At 45.7% G+C, this 26486-nt stretch overlaps 1 protein-coding gene across 1 annotated transcript; it reads left to right on the top strand.

Annotated features, from left to right (window-relative positions):
* The first annotated feature begins 6687 nt into the window (after window positions 1-6687).
* Window positions 6688-25050, top strand: VRK1 (VRK serine/threonine kinase 1). The gene is given in 14 exon segments (XM_044271903.1): window positions 6688-6765; window positions 8368-8543; window positions 9588-9643; window positions 11469-11538; window positions 11613-11700; window positions 13523-13631; window positions 14150-14242; window positions 15449-15581; window positions 19438-19523; window positions 19525-19559; window positions 20193-20251; window positions 20995-21170; window positions 24137-24206; window positions 24789-25050. Coding segments are annotated over 14 exon segments (1314 nt in total). The 5' UTR covers window positions 6688-6760; the 3' UTR covers window positions 24947-25050.
* The last annotated feature ends 1436 nt before the right edge of the window (window positions 25051-26486 follow it).

Below are 26486 nucleotides of genomic sequence, written 5' to 3'. Positions count from 1 at the left end.
ATCCTATTCGCAAAAACAAACAACGTTTGTGTGCATGAGGATACAATTCCCTGCAGCATATTGAGAAGCAGCAGTGCGGTATGGGAGAGGCTACACAGGTGCAAATACTGATGAAAGGCACACAGCATTCATGGGGGAGCGTCTGCTTAGTATTAGGATAGGGTTGCAGAGATTTGTAGTTCTGTGACATAAGATCACAATTACATCCTACTATATTGCACCTAATGTTAGTGATTGTGACCTACATGGTGTCTGTAACGACCGCTGCCAGAAACCAACCCTGCTGGATTTCTGTGACTGCAATCACTATACTTAGAAGTGGCTAGCAGTGACATTTGTGATATTAATGTCACACGACAAAAAGGCAGTGTATAGCTCTGGTCTCATACTGGTAATAATAAGAAACGGATCGTTACTCTGCAGTGTGGCTGGGGCATTACCCTGCTGTGGGAGTCCGCTGCCATTAGGGGCCACTTGTCTGCACAGTGGTCAGGGTAGCAGTAAATATCACAGCTACATAGTGCCGGGACCCAAGATTTCCAGCAGAACACCACACTGCCTCACTGGCCTGTCCTTCTTCTCATAGTGCACACACACCTGACTGTAGATGTCATTTACCAGACCAGGCCGCCTTCTTCCCATAGTGCAACTGGTGCCATCTCTTCCCCAGGTAAGTGCCGCACATGCCCCTGCTGTCCACACAATGTAAATGTCATTTACCAGACCAGGCCGCCTTCTTCTCATGGTGCAATCTCTTCATTAGGCTACACAAACGTAATTTTTTTCTGTGTCTATTCTGTTTTTTTTTGTTTAACATGTTCTATTTTTTTGTGGAACGGAAATGGAATGCACGCGGAGTAACTTCAGGTTTTTGCGGACCCATTGTAATGAATGGTTCTGTATAGGGTCCACAAAAAAAAAAACTGAAGTTACTCCGTGTGCATTCCATTTCCGTATGTCCATATTTCCGTTCCACAAAAAAAGACATAAGGAAATGGAATGCACATGGAGTAACTTCAGTTTTTTTTTTTGCGAACCCATTGTAATGAATGGTTCTGTATACGGTCAAGTTACTCCGTGTGCATTCCATTTCCGTATGTCTGTATTTCCGTTCCACAAAAAAATAGAACATGTCCTATTATTGTCAGCATTACGGACAAGGATAGGACTGTTCTATTAGGGGCCAGCTGTTCCATTTCGCAAAATACATACGGTTGTGTGCATGAGGCCCTAAGGTACTATTACACAATCAGATGTCCTACAGATCACGATAAACAATCAAAGATGTAGCAACTCATTAGCGACAAAACTTTCGCTTTCATACAAGCATTGATAATCGTTTGTACCTGCTATCGTCCCTTGTTCACTTTAAAATCAATCGTGTTATTACATGTAAAGATGGTGGACAGATGCTTGGTCAAGAGGTTGGTCTTCAGGTGGAAGGTGTGACAATGGATGACGTTGTGGTGATGGGTGTACACCTACTGATAACCACCGTTTCCGTTTCAAGGTAGCTAATGGAAAAAAAACTGTATATTTCAAAGACGCACCTATTGCCACTCCGCCAAGCCATGCAGTGGATCGTTAGCGATAGACGACTACATATTATATCAACGGATCTATTAACAACAAACGGTAACTTTTTAGCTGAAAGATCACAATGGACGAGAAACGATCGATCTATCGCTAAAGTGTTGAGTGAACTTCTGTTTTTAAGTTCAGTGTACAAGGTTCAGGGTATCCAAGAATTCTGTTACGGATTTCTCTACCACAGACCATAACTTATGATCCGAGGTCTCGGAATCCATAACGGAATTCTTAAAGGGGTTATCCCACTTTGCGTTTTTAAACTTACCTGCTGCCACCGCGCGTTCACTTCCTGGATTCTGGCTGGGGGCGGGCTTCATCTTGATTGAAGTCTTCTCCCGGCCGCGCCGCGCGCTAGACTGAACGCGCACGCCACCACGCATGCGCAATGGTGACTTATTCCTGCCCAGTATAGTACAGAGCCGGCGTGTGCGTTCGCAGCTCTGTACTATTCTGGCCGGGAAGAAGTCACCGTCGCGCATGCGCGGCAGCGTGCGCGTTCAGAACAGCGAGCGGCCCGGCCGGGAGAAAAGAAGGAGTCTTCTGGGCAAGCGCGACCATCGGGATTTTGGAGAAGAGCAGTGGTCGTAACCAGGGGAGACCGAGTCACAACAATAAGGTAAGTGGGGATGAATTTTATCCTAATCGGTTGGAATTTGTTAATAAAGTATATTACAAAAATGATCACTGTCAAATCATTAACAGATTTAACAGTGATCATTATGATGGGAATACCCCTTTAAGATAACCTGAACCTTGTACACCGAACTTGAAAACAGAAGTTCACTCATCCCTAATTGTGGCCGGCACTTCCCTTACCTGCTGTCGATCTGGCACTGATCGCGCTTAGAAGCGTCTCTACCACTGGCACTGACAACTTACTGCTGCAGTAGGATCTAACACTGGTACTGAGGACCTTATACCATACCACCCACGACTGTACTTTTGTCCAGTCCCTGCCCATTCCCTAGGGGCACTGCTTGTGGTCTCTTGCTCATTGCTAAGGGTCACTCATTATACTATGACCTCAGAAAGAGAATCACTCACCAGTTTTATGCTTCTGTGACAGAGACCCTCATTAAAAGGCTGGGTCACTAACTTCACCCCGGAGTCCACTCACTACACTGGAGTCCTTAACTTCATGATCTCCTAATTGTCCCCATAACCCAATGAAGACTGGCAGCTCTCCTCCTATACTGTGTATGACTGACAGCTCTCTCCCTATACTGTGTATGACTGACAGCTCTCTCCCTATACTGTTTTTGACTGACAGTTCTCTCTCTATACTGTGTATGACTGACAACTCTCTCCCTATACTGTGTATGACTGACGGCTCTCCTCCTATACTGTGTATGACTGACGGCTCTCCTCCTATACTGTGTATGACTGACGGCTCTCCTCATATACTGTGTATGACTGACGGCTCTCCTCCTATACTGTGTATGACTGACGGCTCTCCTCATATACTGTGTATGACTGACAGCTCTCCTCATATACTGTGTATGACTGACAGCTCTCCTCATATACTGTGTATGACTGACAGCTCTCCTCATATACTGTGTATGACTGACAGCTATCCTCCTATACTGTGTATGACTGACAGCTCTCCTCATATACTGTGTATGACTGACAGCTCTCCTCATATACTGTGTATGACTGACAGCTCTCCTCATATACTGTGTATGACTGACAGCTCTCCTCATATACTGTGTATGACTGACAGCTCTCCTCATATACTGTGTATGACTGACAGCTCTCCTCATATACTGTGTATGACTGACAGCTCTCCTCATATACTGTGTATGACTGACAGCTCTCTCCCTATACTGTGTATGACTGACAGCTCTCTCCCTATACTGTGTATGACTGACAGCTCTCCTCATATACTGTGTATGACTGACAGCTCTCCTCCTATACTGTGTATGACTGACAGCTCTCCTCATATACTGTCTATGACTGACAGCTCTCTCCCTATACTGTGTATGACTGACAGCTCTCTCCCTATACTGTGTATGACTGACAGCTCTCTCCCTATACTGTGTATGACTGACAGCTCTCTCCCTATACTGTGTATAACTGACAGCTCTCCTCCTATACTGTGTATGACTGACAGCTCTCCTCCTATACTGTGTATGACTGACCGCTCTCTCTCCCTATACCGTGTATGACTGACAGCTCTCTCCCTATACCGTGTATGACTGACCGCTCTCTCTCCCTATACTGTGTATGACTGACAGCTCTCTCCCTATACCGTGTACGACTGACAGCTCTCCTCCTATACCGTGTATGACTGACAGCTCTCCTCCTATACCGTGTATGACTGACAGCTCTCCTCCTATACCGTGTATGACTGACAGCTCTCCTCCTATACAGTGTATGACTGACAGCTCTCCTCCTATACCGTGTATGACTGACAGCTCTCCCCCTATACCGTGTATGACTGACAGCTCTCCTCCTATACCGTGTATGACCGACGGCTCTCCTCCTATACCGTGTATGACCGACGGCTCTCCTCCTATACCGTGTATGACTGACAGCTCTCTCCCTATACCGTGTATGACTGACAGCTCTCCTATACCGTGTATGACTGACAGCTCTCTCCCTATACTGTGTATAACTGACAGCTCTCCTCCTATACTGTGTATGACTGACAGCTCTCCTCCTATACTGTGTATGACTGACAGCTCTCTCCTCCTATACTGTGTATGACTGACAGCTCTCTCCTCCTATACCGTGTATGACTGACAGCTCTCCCTATACCGTGTATGACTGACAGCTCTCCTATACCGTGTTTGACTGACAGCTCTCTCCCTATACTGTGTATGACTGACGGCTCTCTCCCTATACTGTGTATGACTGACGGCTCTCTCCCTATACTGTGTATGACTGACAGCTCTCCTCCTATACTGTGTATGACTGACAGCTCTCTCCCTATACTGTGTATGACTGACAGCTCTCTCCCTATACTGTGTATAACTGACAGCTCTCCTCCTATACTGTGTATGACTGACAGCTCTCCTCCTATACCGTGTATGACTGACAGCTCTCTCCTCCTATACCGTGTATGACTGACCGCTCTCTCTCCCTATACCGTGTATGACTGACCGCTCTCTCTCCCTATACCGTGTATGACTGACCGCTCTCTCTCCCTATACCGTGTATGACTGACCGCTCTCTCTCCCTATACCGTGTATGACTGACCGCTCTCTCTCCCTATACCGTGTATGACTGACCGCTCTCTCTCCCTATACCGTGTATGACTGAAAGCTCTCTCTCCCTATACCGTGTATGACTGAAAGCTCTCTCTCCCTATACCGTGTATGACTGAAAGCTCTCTCCCTATACTGTGTATAACTGACAGCTCTCCTCCTATACTGTGTATGACTGACAGCTCTCTCCTCCTATACTGTGTATGACTGACAGCTCTCTCCTCCTATACTGTGTATGACTGACAGCTCTCTCCTCCTATACTGTGTATGACTGACAGCTCTCTCCCTATACTGTGTATGACTGAAAGCTCTTTCCCTATACTGTGTATGACTGACAGCTCTCCTCCTATACTGTGTATGACTGACAGCTCTCTCCTCCTATACTGTGTATGACTGACAGCTCTCTCCTCCTATACTGTGTATGACTGACAGCTCTCTCCCTATACTGTGTATGACTGACAGCTCTCTCCCTATACTGTGTATGACTGAAAGCTCTTTCCCTATACTGTGTATGACTGACAGCTCTCCTCCTATACTGTGTAGGACTTTACTCCCTATATTATTCATACACAGCAATCCGAACCCAATTCGCTCTTCCCTACCTGTGCCCAACAGACGTGGCGTCTCACCCAAGCACTGAGGTCCCTTCAAACAGCTAATTGTGAGGGTGCTGGGATCCGGGCCCCCACCGATCTGACACTGATGACAGGTCAAGAAGCTGCACAAAACAAATTAATCCCACAAGTCAATTTATGCTGCAGATTTTTATCAAATATCTTCCACATCGCTGGTACTGGAAATCCTGCGGCACGCAAATCTGAAAGGTGTAATCCGCAGAGCCCCCAACTCCGTTAAAGGGGTTATCCGAGATGCGTCGCAATCCTGCGCGTCCGCCACTTCTGGGATCACGTCGTACATTGGGCACGTGATCCCAGCATGGGGTTAGAACCCGTAGCGCAGGAGCCTGAATCTCTCGCGTGCACTTTGGTGAGGGTCAGGGCAACCCTTGCGCTGCAGGTTGTAATGCCAGGCTGGGTGATATGCCTCATGTATGGCACAAGATCTCGGAAGTGGCGGCGACGACACAGGATCGCTGTCGCATCTTGGATCACGCTTTTAAGGGGGCATTGCGGTTGTTTAAATCGGGATAACTATTTGATCAGTGGAGGTAACACCGCCGTGACACCCACTGATCACGAGAATGGGGGCCCCGTCCCCGCTCCCTTCATTTCTATGGGAGCTCCTGAGATAGTGCAGTGCCGTACTCGGCTCTCTCTGAAATTCCCATAGAAATAAATGGAGCTGCCGCTCACATGTCGGGACGGCTGGTCAGGTGGGGTGCAGGGCGCCCATTCTAGCGGTGGTGGGAGTACCCCTTTAAAGCTAGTTCACACAGCAGATCTGCTCTTTACCGGTTTCTCCATGTGTATGTGACAGACCTGTGCGCTAAACCACCAAAGTTTCCACGGACACGTCCTCTCGTGGCTGAGCGTGGACTCCCACTGAAAACAATGGGGAGCAGTGTCCCCACCGCCAGACAGTGATCTCTGGGTGTGAACTAGTCCCTATGTGTGGCCCGTTATGGGGACATCTATGTCAGGTGAGTACAGTATCATACAGTTACACACCGGCTGTAAGAGACGCATGTGAGGAGTTTACTGAGGAAGACCTCGGTGCTCAGGCGGCTCCCCCAGCTCTACAGGCCGCGGCCGCTTCCTCACGCCACACGATTATTGGCGGGAAACCCCCCTTCCGCCTTGAGCTTGAAGGGAGGTCATGTGACGCCGACGTAATCACGCTCGCTACGTCCGGAGATAGAAGCGACGACTAGGAAGCTGAGCCGCTGCTGAATTGAGTTTCCCGCGTAGGACAAGTGAGCGGCTCTGAGGTATTGCGGCCCCAGGGCCCCGCCGCCGCCTGCGTGTGTGTGCGCCCGGGGGGATGCGGAGGGTCCTAGAGCCGCCATGGTGTATGTGTGAGGAGTCCGCGCGGTCCTGACCGAGTCTTCTGGGGGAAGGGGGAGCAGCTACATATTACAGGGGTGGCGGGGGGAAGGTTACCCGAAAAAACAAACGTAATGAAGTTTCTGCGCCCCCTCCCCTGTTCTTGGTTGGTTTCGCCTGGGCTCCTCTGGTCTTCCATAGTGACTGCTGACAGGAATCATGTGATCCACCCAAGGATTGCCCTCTGGGGTCAGGTGCTGGACTACTGGCATCATGGCTCCTGTCAGCAGCTCTGCCAGTAGGGCATCACATGGCCCCAGAAGCTACTGATCGGCTGCAGAGGTGCCTGTTGTCATTTTAGATATATTTTTTTTTTCTTCTGCTGTTTATTTAATTTTGGCTGAGCCCCTTTAAAGGGAGTAATTCACCTAAACTGACCCTTATAGAACACGAACACCGTGATCTGCATTATAGTCCCCATATTGGAATGCTACTTACCAGCATAGCTGTCCGTCACTTATTTTCTTCAAAAAACAATATTCAAATTAGGTCTGAAGGTGCCCGGGGGCGGCGTTCAAGCATCCGGTGCCCGGGCCCCTTGTCGCTATTCATATGAAACCCCTCCCCTTTCACCCCTCTTGCCCGCTCTACTGTCTTCAGAAATCCAGTGCCAGCGCCGTTCACAAGATTTGCTGCGTCTGCGCACTTCATTCCCCATTGTGGGCAGAGGCCCAAGAGCGTTTAATGCGCATGTTCCGGAATGGGGAATGAACTGCGCAGGCGCTGCGAATCTTGTGGACGGCGCTGGCATTTACGGTTGCATATAATGTAGTGGGAAGCTGGAAATACTTTTCAGATGGGGTGGAATTGTACAAAAAAATAAATAAAAATAACAATTCTGCCACAGTTTTCTGGGTTTTGTTTTTACAGCGTTCCCTATGTGGTAAAACTGACCTGGTAACTTCATTCTAGGGGTCAGTACGATGACAAATTAGTGTTTTTGTTTTTTGCATTTTTCTTTGCATCACCCTATTCTGACCCCCGTAAGGCCTCATGCACACGACCGCACCGTTTCTTGCGGTCCGCAAACCGCGGATCCGCAAAAAAACAGAAGCTGAGCCTTCCGCAATTTGCCTATTCTTGGGACATGTTATATTTTTTTTAGCGGGCCCGCGGAACGGAGCAACGGATGCGGACAGCACACGGAGTGCTGTCTGCATTTTTTGCGGCCCCATTTAAATGAATGGGTCTGCATCCAAGCCGCCAAAAGGGCGGCTCGGATGCGGACCCAAACAAGGCCAGGCCTTACTTTTTTATTTTTATATGTACGGAACTGTGTGGGGCTCATTCCTGGGACGATCTGTAGTTTCTATTGATACTATTTTCGGATGTTATGACTTTTTTTGATCACTTTTTATTAAAAATTTTTTTTGGGAAGGTCAAGTGACATAATGGCGATCTTGATATTTTTTTATTTATTTATTTTTTCCTTTTGACATATGGGATAAATATATATATATTTTAATGGTATGGTTGTTTTTACACGTTTAGAGGTAATTTATAATTTTTATTTATTTTTTTTATAATAAAAAACACAGCTTATTTAATTTGTCTGAATTATTTTACAGATTCAGTACAATGCCTTGTAAAAGAAAAGCGGCAGCACCGGCTGCCAAAAGAGCCCCACCTAAACGCAAGCTGGCGGAGGAGTTCCCACAAGGAGAAGTTCTCACGGATTCGGCAAAAAAGCAGTGGAAATTGGGAGCGCCCATCGGTCAGGGTGGATTTGGACGTCTTTACCTTGGTAAGATAAGTGGTTTCCAAGTTATATTTATTCATGACCTATCCATTTATTTCGGTGGTACAGATCGCTCCTATACAAGTGTATACAACAGCTAGAAGGTAAACAATGAAGGGGAGGCAGTGCCGACACGGCGCGCGCCTTCTCTTCAAACAGCTGATTGCTGTGTCGGACACCAGCCGATCTGACATTGATGCCCTTGGCAGGCTTGGCTATTTCCCGTAAGGCTCGTTCTTCCATAGCCTCGCCATTAACCGCTATGGGGCGTTACGGGAAATAGCCAAGCCTGCCCTTAGGTGTTTTTCGAACTCCCATAGTGGTGAACGGAGGGTGGCTGTGCACACTCCTATCTGTTCTGTTGATATTTATTATTTTTTCCTCACTTATATAGCGCTGACATATTCCGCAGCGTTGTACAGACATGATCATCAAGCTGTCCCTATCAGTATGTCCTTGGAGTGTGGGAGCGCATGCGGGGGGAAACCCATGCAGCCCTTGGTCGGATTCGAACCTAGGACTCCAACACTGCAAGACACCAGTGCTAACCACTGATCCACCGTGCTGCCCGAGGTGGGACCCGCTCCTGTCTCACATGGATAGCATTGATGGGAGTACATGTTAGAAGTATGTCTGCCAATTTAGGTGGGACTGGTCAGCTAATGTATGCGAATGGCCCAACTATCCCCTGATGGCAGACCTGTGAGGTGCAGTGAAGGATCAGGCTGTAGGAGTTTAGCATGCCCAATCCTTTGTCCCTGCAGCAGCTGCAACTGTGGTATACCAGTGGCTTACGCCCCTTTCCCATTGGAAACACATGCACACTGGGATTGTGGGCAGTGTGGAATAGAGATAGGATGTGCTGACATTTTAGATGTTGCCGCTGGAGAACAATCTGGATACCCCATAAATTAGAGCTTGCTGGCAGTAACTGGTCAGTATATTGTCCGCTTGGTTGCAGATTGAGCCCTGTAATAATCCGCCGGCTCGCGGTAGCCCTGCGCTGCTTGCTTGTAGGTTCTAATGTCTGTTTTCTTTCTGCTCCCCCAGCGGACGAAAATTCTTCCAAAACAGTTGGACCCGATGCTCCTTATGTCATTAAAGTGGTGAGTCTGCTTTTACTATTTACTGTGCTGTCAATCGGCTCGCCTCATGTAGTGCCCAATCCGTATGAACATATATGAGGAGACGTCTGTGAAGGTTCTCATTTATCCAGGTCATGGTATATCTGTAAAGAATAAATCAAGGCAACTGGACGTACTGTAGATTTCTTGGAAACGTTTCACTCGTTCTTCCACTCAGAATTAAGAAAGCTCGTTGGAAGAACGAGTGAAACGTTTTCAAGAAATCTACAGTACGTCCAGTTGCCTTGATTTATTCTTTACAGATATATATGAGGAGAATAAAACTTGACCTTTTTATTGAGTAATTTAATGTCAGGAAATAGTGTAATCCACATTACAGAAACGGCACCCTCTACATAAGGGCCAGTGTAGGCCAGAAACGCGTCAGAAGCCCGTGCTGGTTCTGTCCTGTGGATTACATGTTTGCTGCTTTTAAATGACTCAATAAAAGGCCAAGGTTTATTCATCCACGGTACTGGATCAATTATCTACATTTATCTGCAGTATTTTACTTAAAAAAAAAAAAAAACAAAGGGGTGAATTCATCATTCCCCCTATGACTTTTGTGTTAAAACATTGCAAAACCCCAGATTGGCAATTTTTTTTTTAAATGCCATTGCGACTTTTTAAGGCGTAATTTTTGACTAGGTCTGCTCCTCAACTTTAAATGACATGTCTCCCCCGGCAGTGCAGGGCCGGTAGCATGTCCTGGTCTTCATATATCAGGACCAAAATGTCCTTGTACAGATGGCTTCTAGGTTTTTATTTGGGGAAGGAGTTGTCCTTTGCCGTTCAGTCTTGTGGCCATACACAGTAGTATAGTAGGGTGTATGTGGGCAGTCCAGTTATCTCTCTAGATTTGCCTTTGGGGATTGGGAAGAGAAGAATCTGAACATATCAATTAAAGGGGTTGTCCAAGATAATAAAAAAATCTTGGATAATCCCTTTTATTTGCTAAAAATAAAAAAACACGTTAAATACGCCCATTCTCCAGCACCGTTATTTGCAGTGCTAGCCCTGTCCTCCTGCCACTGCTTGTCTAGACTGCAGAGGTGAGGTGGCATGTGACTGCAGAGGTGAGGTGGCATGTGACGGCTGTAACCAATCACTGTCCTCAGCGGTCTAACTCTGAGGACAGTTATTAGCTGCAGCGATGTCGTGCTGTTCACCTGCACGTCACTGACTGTGACATGTATAGCGAAATGTAGGTGTAAGGCATGTGACGACTGCAACCCTATCACTGAGGGCAGTGGCTGGCTGCTGCAGTCACATGCGGCATACTGGCACCTCACCGATGTACTCTGAAAACACGGAGTGGCAGAAAGACTGGACCAGCGCTGCAGAGAACACAGCTGGAGAAATACTTTTATGGATCCATACTCCGCATACTTGAAGTAGAGCCGATGATGGGGCAGAGCGCTTCAGAGCAGCGCTTCTGCCTCCTTGTTTTTCTAGCACAGGTTTCGTTATCCATTAAGCCCATCTATTCACAGCTTTCAGTATAAAAATAAATCAGTGAAACCTTTTCAAGGGCTCCAGAGGCGCTTTGTAGCATATTTTCCCTTCTCTCTATGGCACATGTGGTGTATTTGTACTATGGATAATGCCCCCTTCAGTTTAATGTTTTGCTGTGGCATTTTGGCACGTGTGTACCCCGACTTACATGGGGAAAAAGTGGTTTCACGTTGGATGATGCTCCATTCATGATCAGCACTTACTCCATACAGATCACTCAGTGTGATTCTGGAGGAAGACTGAAGGATACATATGAGGAAGCCGCTGTTAAATATTATATATATTTTTTAAGGAACCAAGTGACAACGGACCCCTCTTCTCTGAACTCAAATTTTACATGCGAGCCGCCAAACCCGATATGAGTGAGTATTTAGAAAGGAGTCAACTCCTTTTCTTTTTCTACAGCTGAACATGTCTTGTTTTTTTTCTCTCCTAGTTCAAAAGTGGACCAGCAGTCATAAATTAAAATACCTTGGTGTACCCAGGTTTTGGGGATCTGGCCTGCATGACAAAAATGCGAACAGGTAATTAGCAGTATTTTTATTGAAATACTTCAGCTGATTGATTTACACTTCACAGGTATAGTTAGAGACCTGCCTAGGCCCTGTTCACACTGCCGTCAAGTTTTCTCTGCTTCTCTTTACGGTTTACCTGCTCGCCTTCGACATCGCAGCGGTGTGCAGGTGTAATTGCACCTCTTCCATCTCAATCACTTCGGTTATTCTTCTCCTTCCCATTGAAGTGAATGGGGACAGAGGAGCTGCAATTACACTGCTGTGATGTCGACAGCAAGCAGGTAAACCTGAAGAGAACACACACTGCTCGTACAAGCTGATCAGTGGGGTGCTGGGAGTCAGACCCCCATCAATATAGCAAACTGGCCAATTCCTTCAAAGAGGTTGCCTCCCTTCAGCAAATAGCATTTATTATGTAGAGAAAGTTAATACAAGCCACTTACTAATGTACTTGTGATTGTCTCATATTGCCTCCTTTGCTGGCTGGATTCATGATTTCCATCACATTATACACTGCTCGTTTCCAGGGTTACGACCACCCTGCAATTCATCAGTGGTGGTCGTGCTTGCACACTATAGGAAAAAGCACTAGTCTATGTGCGGTCCCAGACACTAAAAAGGCCGGCAGTTTTTCCTATAGTGTGCAAGCACGACCACCACTGATGGATTGCAGGGTGGTAGTAACCAATGGAAACAAGCAGTGTATAATGTGATGGAAAAATGAATCCATGCACCAAGGGAGGCAATATGGAGAATCACAATACATTAGTAAGTGCCTTGCATTAACTTCCTCTGCGTAATAAATGCTGAATATTTGCTGAACTGAGGCAACCCCTTGAAGCCATCCTAAGGCTGTGTGAACTGAAAAGTAAAAACCTTACAGCTGTTAGGAGGCAGGGAGGGAAAAATAACTACTAATTATCCTGGTCCTTAATGGGTTAAATGATCCACCGAGTTTCCAGACAGTATACTTGCGCAATGAGCATTTTGGTGACCGTCTCCCAAGCGGAATGGAGACTGAACTGATGCATTCTGAGCTGGATCCTTTTCCATTTAGAAGGCAAACTGATCCGTTTTGGACCGCTGAGCCCTGAACGGATCTCACAAACGGAAAGTCAAAATGCGAGTGTGAAAGTAGACTTGGGTGTATTTCATATTGATAAATGACCCCCTATGTGTACATGAGATTTGGCTCATTCACTTTGCTGGTACTTTATTACGCTGCGGTTGTTCTGCACTAAAATCTGCGTGAAAAAATAAAAATAAAAAACATGCACTCAAACCGCAAGGTGTGCAGATAGCCTAACGTGTACCAGTTTAGTGCACATAGTGATAGTCGAGACTCGAGACCAGGTTTAATGGGTCTGTACAGATTCTCTCTGGTGTAAACAAGAATGTTCCAATTCACTGACTGCATACAGAGATTTTGAAAATGAGGATAGCGTGAAACACATTTCTGAAGGCTGCGCTGGGGTTGGTGATCGGATTGCTACGGGCAATGGGCAGGTTTTTCATTCAATCCATTTCATAGAGGGAAAAATCTAAGTTACAGAACTTTTCATTCTATGGCGATCCCACTTAGTCACCATCTGCCTTCATGTGTTTGTGACAGTCGTCTGACTAAGGCTGGGTTCACACCTGAGCGTTTTACAGCGCGTTCCTACGCGCTGTGCTAGTCACCATCTGCCTTCATGTGTTTGTGACAGTCGTCTGACTAAAGGAAGTAGCGCAATGTATTCCCCTCTGGAGGTGAATGCCGGAGCTCCTTCGCTCCTCTCTATGTATTACAGTTAATCAGTCTGGAAAGCTCACTCTTTCATCTGGCTTTCAGGTACAGGTTTATGGTCATGGATCGTTTTGGGAAGGACCTACAGAAAATATTTGAAGAGACTTCCAAGCGATTCTCTCACAAAACTGTGCTGCAGTTAGGACTGAGACTGGTAAGTAAAGATCTTACTACTGATGACGTATCCTCAGGATGGGTCATCAGTATCTGATCGGTGGGGGTCCCACACCCAGGACTCGCGCCGATCAGCTGTTTGAGAAGGCACTGTCTCTCCAGTGAATGCCTCAGCCTTTTAGCAGCTTACCAAGCACAGCGCCGTATGTTGTATAGTGGCTGTGCTTGGTATTGCGCTCAGCCCATTCACTTCAGTGGGGCTGAGCTGCTCCTAGGCAGATGACTGATGAACGTGTCGTCACTGGCCTAGGAAAGGCTGAGAGAAGGTTGTGGCGCTACTGCCTTCTTGAACAGCTGATAGCAGGGTCCCTGGTGTTGGACCCCCACTTATTAGATGCTGATGACCTATTCAGAGGATATGTCACCAGTATTTAAATTTCGGAATGCCCCTTTAACATATTAGCACATGCTGACATTCATCCTGCTGCCTGCAATATGTTAGTTTTCTTTCATTTTACTATATGACTTGTGGTTAAACCTGTCACCTGTGTCTTATAGATTGATATTCTGGAGTATATACATGAGCATGAATATGTACATGGAGATATCAAAGCCTCCAATCTTCTACTGCATCATAAGCACCCTGATCAGGTAAGTAATAGCGGTTAGGTCTCATGCACACATCCATATCCGCTTTGCCGCCTACAAACCACGGATCTGCAAAAGACAGATACTGTCTGTGATCCATTTGCATTTTTTCACAGGGCCATTGACTTCAATGGGTCTGTGTACTACATTTTGCGAATAAGACATGTTCTATAATTTACTGAACGAACATATGTGACATCACTTGGACTAGACTAAGGTGAGAGCGCAGGTGCCTTCTCAAATAGGATAGGTCATCAGTGTAAGGGCTCATGCACACGACCGGATCCGCAAAAAAAACAATGCTGCCTGTGTTCCTTTCACAATTTACGGAACCGAACAGGAGGCCCATTATAGAAATGCCTATTCTTGTCCGCAAAACAGACAAGAATAGGACATGCCTCGTACTTTTTGCGGAGCAGCGGATGCGGACAGCACACATGCGGACCCATTGAAATGAATGGTTTCGTATATGGAATCAAAATACGGCCCGTATACGGAACGCAAAAAACGTTTGTGCGCATGAGCCCTAAGTCTTGGAAAAAACCCTTTAAGGCCAGTTTCAGATGAGCGAGTTGCGTGCATTATGTGAGTACAATTCATTACAGCGGATGTTTGGCAGAGACAGAATATAAATCATGATGCTGTGAGGTTCTGTTACAGGAGCAGAGTTCAGGCCGGGAAATCGCGCTACCACACGGGGCTTGTTTTCTACAGTCAACCCGCTCTTCTGAAACTGGCCTAAGACTAGCCTTGGTTTCTGTATGTATTAGGGCTCATGCACCCGTTTTTCCGTTCAGTTTTTCCATATGGCATATACAGTAATTACATAGAAAAAATTGGGCTGGGCATAACATTTCCAATAGATGGTTCCGCAAAAACGGAACAGATACAGAAGACATACGGAGGTGCATTCTGTATGTGTTCCTTTTTTGTTTTTGTTTTTTTGCGGACCAATTCACTTGAATGGAGCCACGGAATGTGATTTGCGGGCAATAATAGGACATGTTCTATCTTTGAACAGAAATACGGAAACAGAATGCACACGGAGACACTTCAGTTTTTTTATTTATTTTTTTGCTGACCCATTGAAATGAATGGTTCAGTATAAGTAACACATACTAGACTAAAAAAACGGCCCGTATACTGAACGCTAAAAAATGTTTGTTCGCATGAGCCCTTACAATCCTATTCTTGCCTTTTTCTCTTCAGGTGTTCTTGGTGGATTATGGCCTCACTTACAGATACTGTCCAGACGGTGTGCACAAGGAATATAAAGAAGATCCCAGGAAATGTCACAATGGCACTATAGAGTTTACAAGTGTCGATGCTCACTTAGGAGTCAGTAAGTATATTGTAATGATCTGTGGCAGTGGATCTCTGCTCGGGAGTAAAGACTATTCTCAAGGAGTTGTTTTGTAATGTTTCCTAATCTTGGTGGAAGAATAGAGGGCCTCGCGGAGGCGCCATACGATGCACACAGAATTAGGAGTGAAAAAAACCCGCCTCCAACTAAAATTCATTGTATGAAGGTCTCTTAATATTTCACCATAGCCCTTTATGTAACATCTTGCCGCACCGTTTTTGGGAAAAAAATATACGTAGAGTGTGTGTGGGTGGTGTCTGGTTGGAAGCCACTTTCATGCAGTCAGTGTTTTGCACCGTTCGAGGTCATGCACACGAGCATAATGGCTCATTATATACAGGCACTGGCCGTATGTACTCCGCGGCGGTGCGGATGCAGACCCATTGACTTTAATGAATCCGCAAGATACAACTGAAGATAGAACGTCGCCTATCTTTTGTAGAGTGAAGGCACAGATCGGAAGCGCTTCCTTGATCTTTTGGGTCCGTGCCTCTGCACAGCAAAAAGATAGAATATGTTCTCTTTGGCCGTATCTTGCGGACCTATTGAAGTCAATGGGTCTGCGTCTACAAATGGAGTGCCCACGGCAAGTACCCATGCATTGCGGACCTCTGTTTGCAGTCCGCAGCACAGGTATGTGTTTAGGCTGACCAAATACTGATTGTGGGACACGTGACTTAAAGGATAACTGTCATATTTGCATCAAAAAAATATCTGTTAGCATATGTTACTGCTGCAGCAGCATTCTGCATAAAGCAATCTTTAGTTTCTTCACTTACCACTGTTTTCCTTGAGTTTTCCCCTTAGTTACGGCTGTTTTGAATCCTACATTATGATGATCTTCTCAAGGTGGCTGCCTCTGCCAGTTCTCTGAGGCCATAACTGCTTTCCCCCAGGTCACATACAAACTTGCTGTAGCCAGCAGCTTCCTGCCAGCCAATCAGATTGGATTACTGAGGGGCACGCCTCCTCACTCTGTCTTCCTAGCCAGAGACAGATGAGCCATAGCAATGGTCTTTTAAGGCAGCAGTGGAAAGGGACAGAAGACATTAAAGGGGTTGTCCGAGTTATGAAAAAAAAATATATATAGCACTGAAAATCTGATGGGCAGCAATATATAACTAAGCAAAGCAAAAAAAAAATATATCTATTTCCTCATTTCCCTGGTTCTTTTCTGGCCCTTTGTTTACATGCAATAAAGACAATCTCTGCCCCTCCCCCTGCACTGCTAAGAGAGTGAATACAAGAGCTGCCCTGAGTGACGTGCCTGCCTGCCGGGAGACTCAGCAGCATGTTATGTGTAGGACTCCAAGTCCCAGCTGTACAATGACACTGCTAAGGGAGTGAATACAAGAGCTGCCCTGAGTGACATGTCTGCCTGCCGGGAGACTCAGCAGCATGTTGTATGTGTAGGACTACATGTCCCAGCTGTATAATGACACTGCTAAGGGAGTGGATACAAGAGCTGCCCTGAGTGCTGGGAGACTCTGCAGCATGTTGCATGTGTAGGACTACATGTCCCAGATGTATAATGACACTGCTAATACACACAGGATCTTCCCCCTACCTTCTTGTGAATTGCTCTCTCTAGTCTGTCAGATCCTGTGCCCAGAATTGTCACTGCTGCAGCTAGCCAGTCTGTGCAGCTGAAGGGGTTAAGAATCCTAGGACAAAGCAGATTGCAGTGAAGGGGGGCGTGGCCAGCACAGTGACATCTCCTTTACAGGCTTGTAAACAACCTTTATCAGAGCAGGGAGAGAAGCTGACATCACAGGTCATGTGACCCTCGATGAAATCTGAGAAACCAGCCACTGGAGATAAAGTGAGTGAATTGGAAAGCTGTTACATTTGCCCAGTTAGGAACATAGAACAAAAAAATAACTGACAACCCCTTCAATGAAAGCTGTTATTATAAAGTAATTACAGATCTTTTGGCAATCATTGACAGACTTAGGCCACTTTCACACCTGCGTTCAGTGCGGATCCGTCTTGTATCTGCACAGACTGATCCGCACCGATAATGCAAACTCTTGTATCCGTTCATAACATATCCGTTTGCATTATTCATTTAAAAAGTCTGTCAAAACGCACCATATTGTGTCAGTAAAAAAAAAAGATCCGTCCCCATTGACTTGCATTGTTAATCAGGACGGATCCGTTTGGCTCCGCATCGTTGGGTGGACACCAAAACGCTGCAAGCTGCGTTTTAGTGTCTGCCTCAAAAGCAGCCAAATTGCTGCAATATGACAGTTATCCTTTAACTCTGAATCTCCCGGTGACAGATTCCATTCAGTTTCTGGATCGGTTCCAGCCGCCGGCATATAACAGTGTTCTTTTTGTTGCCTCACTACTGTTTAAAAGAACTTAAAGTTTGGAAACCAAATATTGAGCAAGTGACACTTTTTCCTTTCTAACTTATGAAGTCTGCTACTGGTTCTTCACAAACATCATATTGAAGCCTTTGGCTCAGCTGTTCATTTACTGTACTAAGGGGGTGCTGTTATTGCAGAAGTAATTTGTATTTCTGTCCAAACAACTTGCTAGGCCTCCTACATACAGTATGCAAATTTCTTTGGCACGGCACGTGTATGTGACATCCTTTGAATTCTTAGAAATTAGATTCTCCAGACAGATGAAGAAAATAGTTTATTTTTCTGGCCATTATCTGACTGCAGAAAAACACCACCCAAACAAGTCCCATGCAGAATTAACTGAGCTCAAATGTGTTGAAGCCCTGTGTGTTTTTTTTTTTTTTGTTATTTTTTTTTATAATTCTCGACAGTGGGAAAGACTCCCCGAATTTTGCAAAAAATAAAGGGATCCAGATTGACTGCCTCCGTAATGTTTTTTCCAAAAGCATACAGATTTTGCTGCAGCTTTACCACCATCGCAGACGAGGGCGTTTTCTAAGACACCCCCCAAAAAGTCTGGTTTCCATGTTCTGTCTCAAAAAACAACGCAACGCCCAAAAATGTTTATGAATGGGATTTTGGAAAAGACAACTCGCCACGTTGTAATTTTTAGAAAAGCAGGACGCCTTTCTTCCAAAAACAGCTCACACTTGCCTGTAGGTGTTATGCATAGTATTGCAGATCCAGCTCCATCCACTTTAATGGAGCAGAGTTGCAGTACCATGTGCAACCCATGATCTGGTGTGGCACTGTTTCTGGCAGAAATTTTCCTAATGCTGTACAACCCTTTTCATGCTGTAGCGAAAGTATGCCCAGTTTGCACGCACCCCTACCTACTGGAAACTGGGCTATCACAAATAGGAGCAAGGAGTATCCCCATCTTTACAAGGCTACATTCACATAACCGTATGTATTTTGCGATCCGCAAACAATACGAATGACGTCTTTGTGACATCCTTGTTGCTTCCATTATTATAAAAAAAAAATTTGGGGCGGATCCCTTGCCACAGTGCCTATCCTTGTCTGCAAAGCAGGAATAGGACATTGAAATGAATTTGGTCCTCATCCAATCCACAAAAAGCGGACACTGAAACATAATTACATTAGTGTGAATGTAGCCTAAAGTGATGTAATGTCGGCAGGGCACGGCAACGATTGATTGGTGAGGTTTGACAGCAGAGAACCCCGCCGGCCTTGAGAATGATGGTGCCTCAGCGCTTCATGCCCTGTACTGCCCCCCAGCCTCCTGGGTGTGCAGGGAACTGCAGCCAGCCCCATTCATTTCATTGTCAAGATCTGTTGGGGGTCTCGGGTCAGACCAACATGGCCTATAAGGCGGAAATGCCCCTTTAGTCTGCCAAGGTTCTCTTATCCTTATGTAAGGTTCTAAATGTCACTTCATGATGTTTACTTTTTGATTTCAGGTCCATCAAGAAGAGGCGACTTAGAAATCCTTGGCTATTGCATGATTCAGTGGCTGTGCGGGAAACTTCCATGGGAAGACAAACTGACAGGATCCAAATTATGTTGCAGACTCAAAAAGAAGGTATTTGCTCCTCAGTACTGTCACTACTGCGTTTTTTTGTTTTTTTTTTAAAGGGGTTGTCCTGTTTCCGGAGAAATCCGGACAGCACATGTGGTCTGCAGTAAAGAATAGATCATTGCTTACCTATTGGATCCTGTGCTGTTGCTCTGGTTCTCCCAGTAGAGCTCTGTGAGCCCGGCTGTGGCAGTGATCTAGTGCCGACAAATTGCGACCTCTGCAGCCAATCCATTGCTTCTTTGGTGCAGCAGCAGTCACAAGTTATTGGCATGATTTTACCACTGCAGCCAGGTGAACGGCGCCCTGTTGGGAAGGAACTATCTGTTTATTGCAGGTGGTTCACGACCCCTTTAACTCTTGTGTTTTTTTGTTTTGTTTTTTTCTGAACCAAAACCTTAAAACTATTTAATTTATAAAAGATGCTTGCTGTGAACAAAAATGGACGATTTGTGGGGGCCGCGTTTCGCACTGGCCATGAGACCCAACAGTAACATTTCCAATGGACTGCAGCCATTATGTCATAACACGTCTCCTAGGGGTGCAGTAGTGCATTTCGGTTTTCATAAATTGCCTATGGTGACTTGTACACATTTGCCTGTTATTATGAAATTTATATTCATTATTTTTTGTTTCCAGTTATCATTCTGACATACCAGCACTTATAGACACGTGTTTCCCAGGAAAAAAGAAGCCAGGTGGGTCCTTTTCTATAGAAGAATTTTGACTGAAACTTAAGCATGGGAACATTTTCTGTGCCTTACTGTATACAGCAGGCTTTTGTCACATACACATACCTTGCTATCCAGCCAAATGGCCCCTGTAAGGCAGGGAAGTTGTGGGGAGCTGTCCATGGTGGCTGTTGTGAGCAGAATAGCGATGAGGTCTCGAAAGTCTACAGGCAGAGAGAGAACTGCAGGCTGCCAGATAGATGGCGTCTACTTATATATGCAAAAAGATGTGTCGGCTGATATTTTTTTTAATTTTCCAGAGGTCTGTCTCCTCATAGTCTGCACCCAATTAACGGACATCTGTCAGCAGATTTGTCCCTATGACTCCGGCTGACCTGTTACGGCTGAAGGCATCTGTGTTGGTCCCATGTCCATATGTGCCCGCATTGCTAAGGAAAATGATGTTTTATTATATGCAAATGAGCCTCTAGGAGCAACGGGGGTGTTGCCATTACACCTAGAGGCTCTGCTCTCTCTGCAACTGCCGTGCAGTCTCCACTTTGATAGGGCCAGGCATTATGTTTTCACTGCCTGGCCATTTTACCTGTCGGCTAATGCAGTCTTCATCCGCTCTTCACGGCAAGCCTGCTTAGATTTTTCATTTGGCCACCCATTGACCTTTTAGCTGGAAATGTCTATTTTCTCGCATATTTTGACTAATTATTGACACCTTTCTGCTGTTCTTAAAGCTTCTAATGTGATTTTTACAGATGAGATTACGAAGTACATGGAGGCTGTTGCAGTGCTCGATTATACAGCTAAACCTCAGTACCAGAAGTTAAGAGACATCCTTCTACAGGGTCTGAAATCTCTGGGTGCTAAGGACGATGGGAAACTGGACTTCTCCTCCGCTCAGAATGGAGATGTTCCTGTAAAGGCCCAGAAGGTAATATCTGTTATGTACTGCAGTGTAGAGTCTAGCTTATTCTACCACTTTCTTCCCTGTCACTGCCGGAGTATACATTTTTCTGATCTGATATCTTCTATATGTCTGTGCACAGGCAGAATATACTGACATATGTAAGTGTGACAGAAATGGTGATTCAAAAAAAATAATGAAAAGCTGCCACCCTTTCTGCAACAAATCTGCTATGTGAATTCACCCTTTAAGGGGTTGTCCTGGTTTTTCCTATTGATGGTATATTGGGATAAGCCATCAATATGTGATCGGTGGGGGTCCTAAACTGCACAGCGCTGGTTACTGCAGAGCTGCTCTCATTGACGTGAATGAAAAGAGCACGGCAGGTTCCAGCTCCGGCCGCTACACAATGCACAGAGCTCTGTAATTTGGCATTGGAGTTGCCACAAAATAGCTGATTGGCAGAGTCCGACACTGCACCCCCGGCGATCAGATATTGATGGCCTGTCCCGAGGACAGGATATCCAACTAGTTAAGGGAATTGTCCCATAAGTAATGTAAAAAAAAAAGACTATCAGACATCATATGGTACTTGAAAATCTCTTTCTCAGGGGGCAATTCACACAATTGTATTTTCAGTCTGCATCCAATCTGCAGTTTGCCAAACGCACACGGTCCGTATCTGTGTTTTGCAGACCGCAAGTCTGACTACGGTCGTATTAATTCCCCCTAACAAGGCTAGAACCGGCCACGTACCTCATATAGATCCAGAGATCTCCCCATTCATTGCTCTGCTAGATTGACTTCAAGCCGACAGCTCAGTGGTTGTGTCCTTGCTCAGGAGGCATGTCCTTTAAGGCCTCTTGTGCGGGCCGCAATGCACGAGCACCCACCGCAGGGCAGCGGATCGCGGACCCATTCACTTAAATGGGTCCGCGATCCGGCCGTTCCGCAAAAAGATAGGACATGTTCTATCTTTTTGCTGGAACGGAAGTACGGGACGAAACCCCACGGGAAGCACTCCGTAGTGTTCCATTCTGTGCTTCTGTTCCGCACCATTCAGCATCTCCGTTTTTGCGGACCCATTGAAGTGAATGGGTCCTCATCCGTGATGCGGAATGCACACGGAACCGGTGCCAGTCTATTGCAGATCCGCAAATGCGGTCCGCAATACTGCCACAGGACGCACACGTTAGTGTGCAATAAGCCTAACTGTCACAGCTGCTCAGTAGATATGGCTGGTGGCAGTTGGAGGATGGAACTGAGCATGTGCGTCCACTTTAACGAGAAAAGGAACAACCAGCAGGCGGCGCTGTACAGATACATTTTATTGAATAGCTCAACGGCTTTAATACATCTTTAATTATATGCAATTGCACATTCAGGTGCAGGTTTGAAAATTATAGGGAGAATCCATTTTAAACTACAGCTTGATTCCAAAGTTGGGCAGAAAGACTTCTTAGCAGATCTCATCTGCAAATCTGTGCTTTAGCGAGAAGTTCTAGAGGAAATTACATTGTCCACCTTACTTGAACCTTATGCGTTCCTCGGCAGTGGCCTTAAAATGTCACATTTATTGCTCAGGTGCAAAACTACTTGCAGAGCGGAGAAATATTCTAATTTCTAGCCTTTCCATTTGGCCTGTGCATAGCGGCGGCATAAGCAGTGCAATAATGAGATCTTCTCTCTGTAGTCTTGGTCAGAATGAGAAGTGTCTGTGCGTATTCCTGACTAATGCATCACAAATCTGCTGACATGCTAACCTTGAAGTCCTCGCTGGCGATAATCAGGCCTGTGCAGCGGCAGTGGAGATGGACCTAATGCACTCCATCAATGCAGTTTGCATATGGGAGTTCCCACGGGGGAGCTGCTCTGTGCCAGCTGAGGGGTTACCTGCCCATTGCAGTTATTGTATGTAATTATCAAACCAATCTGTTCAGCCCAGCAGGGTTTAGATGGTAATCTGAAAGCGCTGCTCCTTCCATGAGAGATGGATTGCACTATCCACCCCCTCACCTTCTATCCCCATCAGCATTGTATCCATACAGCTGCCTCCAGACCGTTGTGATTTTGCGACTGTCAGACTTGTGCAATTGCATATAATTCTCCGGCGAGAGCATTGCTAAGGAAGAGCAAACCTGTAAATGTGCCCACAGGGTATGAACTGCCTGAATTATCTAGATGCTAATGATGGATCGTGCTAATAATTAACGTGCAAAGCGCCACTGCCAAACAATACACCAAAAGGTTTTGGGGTTATATATTTGCATAGTAAAGGAGTCCTCTGATGGCGCTCTGCGTGTGGACCTTGTATTTGCTGGGAAGCCTATAGTAGGTATGATGAGAAATAAATATACAATGCAACAGCTCTCTGCAAACCAAATAAAGTACAAAAAAAGTATTCTAATGCTATGCTTATTATGTAAATTAGAGATGCTTGGCAGATACATTTTGTACAAAATTATTTGGGCCCGTCTGCCGCACACCAAGGCGATCTCTGTAAGACGGGAACCCAACACTAAATTCTACCTGTTATGTGCCATGACTGCTACCGTACAATTCAGGGAGTGTAGGTTCCACATGCAGGCAGGGCCCACCTTAATTTTTGGTGCCAAAAAGGGGGTCCATGAACCGTCTGATACAGTCACCATTGATTGTATAATGTCATACTGTGCAGGAACCCCCATCCAAATCGTAGCACCCAAAGGTTAATAAATATATGAAAAATATTTTATTTTTTACAGAGGAATGGCAGAAAAGGTAGTCATATTATGGGGAATACAATTATTTTTTTTTTAACACAAATGTGTCAGGGGTTAAGTACAGATCCAGTACTTACTGAAAATGTCTTATGCTGTGAGGCCCGTCCATACCTTCTTATATGTCGGGAGAGCTAATGAGGGAGTTGACTGGTTCAGAAGGGGCTTCTTGTCCGATATGTCAGCAGTTATTGCATTGTGGGTGTTAATGCAGCCAATTTCATTGTTTTCCAGCGAAAGTTGCCAAAGACCTCTGATGAAGAGGAGGCTGGACAAAGTGACGTGAAGAAGAAGGTTCCCAGAGGTGAGTCCTATTCTGCCGAAAACTCTTGGTAAAATTAAAGGAGGGGTTGTCTCACTTCAGCAAATGGCCTTTATAATGTAGACAAAGTTTAATACAAAGCACTTACTAATGCATTGTGATTCTCCATGTTGCCTCCTTTGCTGGCTGGGTTAATTTTTCCATCACATTATACGCGTCTCATTTCCAGGGGTTACGACCACCGCTGCAGCACTAGTATAAAATGGCCGGGACTGGAGCTGCTGCGCATGCTTGCCTACTGAGAACGTCTGCGGTCCTGGTCACCAGAGAGGCCGCTGCTTATTCCTATGGTCGTAACACCTGGAAACGAGCCATGTATAATGTGATGGGAAAATGAATCAAACCAGTAAAGAAAGCAATATGGACAATCGGAATACATTAGTAAGTGGCTTGTATTAACTTTCTACATGATAAATGCCATTTTGCTGAAGCGAGACAACCCCTTTAGGGGAAGAGGTAACCAGAGTTTTTTTAAACATCAGTGCACAAGCCCCATAGAAGTTGCCACAACTGATCTGGTGTATCGCCATCTGAACATTTGTATTCATATGTGTTTCTGTACAGGGCGCCCTCGAAAAGCTGCTGCAACTTCACCAAAACCTGCTGCAACTTCACCAAAACCTGCTGCAACTTCACCAAAACCTGCTGCAACTTCACCAAAACCTGCTGCAACTTCACCAAAACCATCACCAAAAGGAAGAGGACGCAGAAGAGTGAAGTAGCAGTGATGTCTGTCATATTTTACATGTGTTTTTATGTTTTGTATGGAGAACATGTATAGATGTCCATAATCTTTTGAGAATAAAGTTTTATCCTCCGTTCTGTACGTCTCGGCCTGTAGCGGTAGAGTTCATTTATGCCGCTGCTGTTATTTTATTCTTTTTGTGGAAAATTTAACACCTTAAGTTTTTATTTAACCCCCTTGTTATAGCACTTGGAAATTCTGGCTGCAGAAAGAACAAATGTACAGATGCAGTATGGTATTTCTGAAATAATATCTGTCAAGTTATAGACCGGAGGAGACCGTCTGTGGACCTGGCTGCACTTATAGCTGTCATATGGTGTATGATGGAACTAAGGTTTGGGTTATGATACTTGTGCAGCGGTTCCTCTAAGCCAGGTATCTGCAACTTCTGGCACTGTGAAACCACAACTCCCAGCATTCTCAGCTATTCTTGTAACTCCCATAGAAGTGAAAGGAGGATTCTGGGAGTTGTAGTTTCAGAACAGCTGGAGTGCCGGAAGTTACTGATCCCTGCTCTAAGGCATCATCTTGCTAGACCGAGGCATTCAGTCCTAAGGTGGCGTTCACATGACCTTGGGGCAGCCATGCCCGTGTTGTGGACTGCAAACCACGGTGGCATAGACCGAGATGGCTTCTGTGTGTCTCCGTGGACTTCCAAGTGCCTGCCTCTTTGCCGCAAAAGATAGAACATGTCCTCTTGCGGATCGCGGGCCGATTGAAGTCATTGAGTGCACGGTGGCCCCACATGGGAATGGTGCCTAATGGGTTTTGTGTTCTTCAGCTCCTTGCAACTTGCTGTTCAAGTGCACTGTAGGCATAGGTGAACGCCCCAAAAGTCAGAACCTCCTCCATGATGAAAAATGGTGACCACCTTGCGTGCAGCCATATTTACAGGAGTGACCTCTTTTATTTTATTTTTCCTCATCGCTTTGCCATGTATGCCCCTCAGCCTAGCACTGTTGGAGGTTGAGCTTGGCCATACACTTTCCTGTACATTGCCTGCTGACTAATCTTATTGAATTCCAAAAAGTTTTTTTTTGTTTTTGTTTCCTTCTGGTGCGTTCGTGCGTGGCGTCTTACCGCAATGGAGGAGAACTGCCTTTAGACTGCATTTACAGCTCTTGATGACTCCAGTTGTGTGTAAATATTAGAAAACAGCAGGGTAATACATTCCAAGAATCACTTGAGTAGTGCCGCGAAGACGAGTGTCCTTACTGGTATTGTAGTCATACTCCCAAGATCCCCTGCTGTTTCTAATCAGTGCGCACAGCCGTGAAAAAACCGGACTGACATTTACAGGCGCAGCGGGGAGATACTTGACTACTCAATGTTGAAGATTCCTCTACCTGTGTTTCAAAGTGGCCAGTGCATATGATAAATCTTCACAGGGGAACTAGTCCGCTCTTCATCTGATGGCTTAATGAGGATATCGATAATGAAGCAGATCCCTCGCCCTCCCACACAACCCTACAGTGTAAACTCGCCTTCTGTGTATATCCTTCCTTGCACTAATTGGA

Source organism: Bufo gargarizans, chromosome 11 (assembly GCF_014858855.1).
Source record: "Bufo gargarizans isolate SCDJY-AF-19 chromosome 11, ASM1485885v1, whole genome shotgun sequence".
NCBI lineage: Eukaryota > Metazoa > Chordata > Amphibia > Anura > Bufonidae > Bufo > Bufo gargarizans.
The sequence above is the reverse complement of the archived record's forward strand: the minus strand, read 5'-3'. Positions and strand labels throughout refer to the sequence as shown.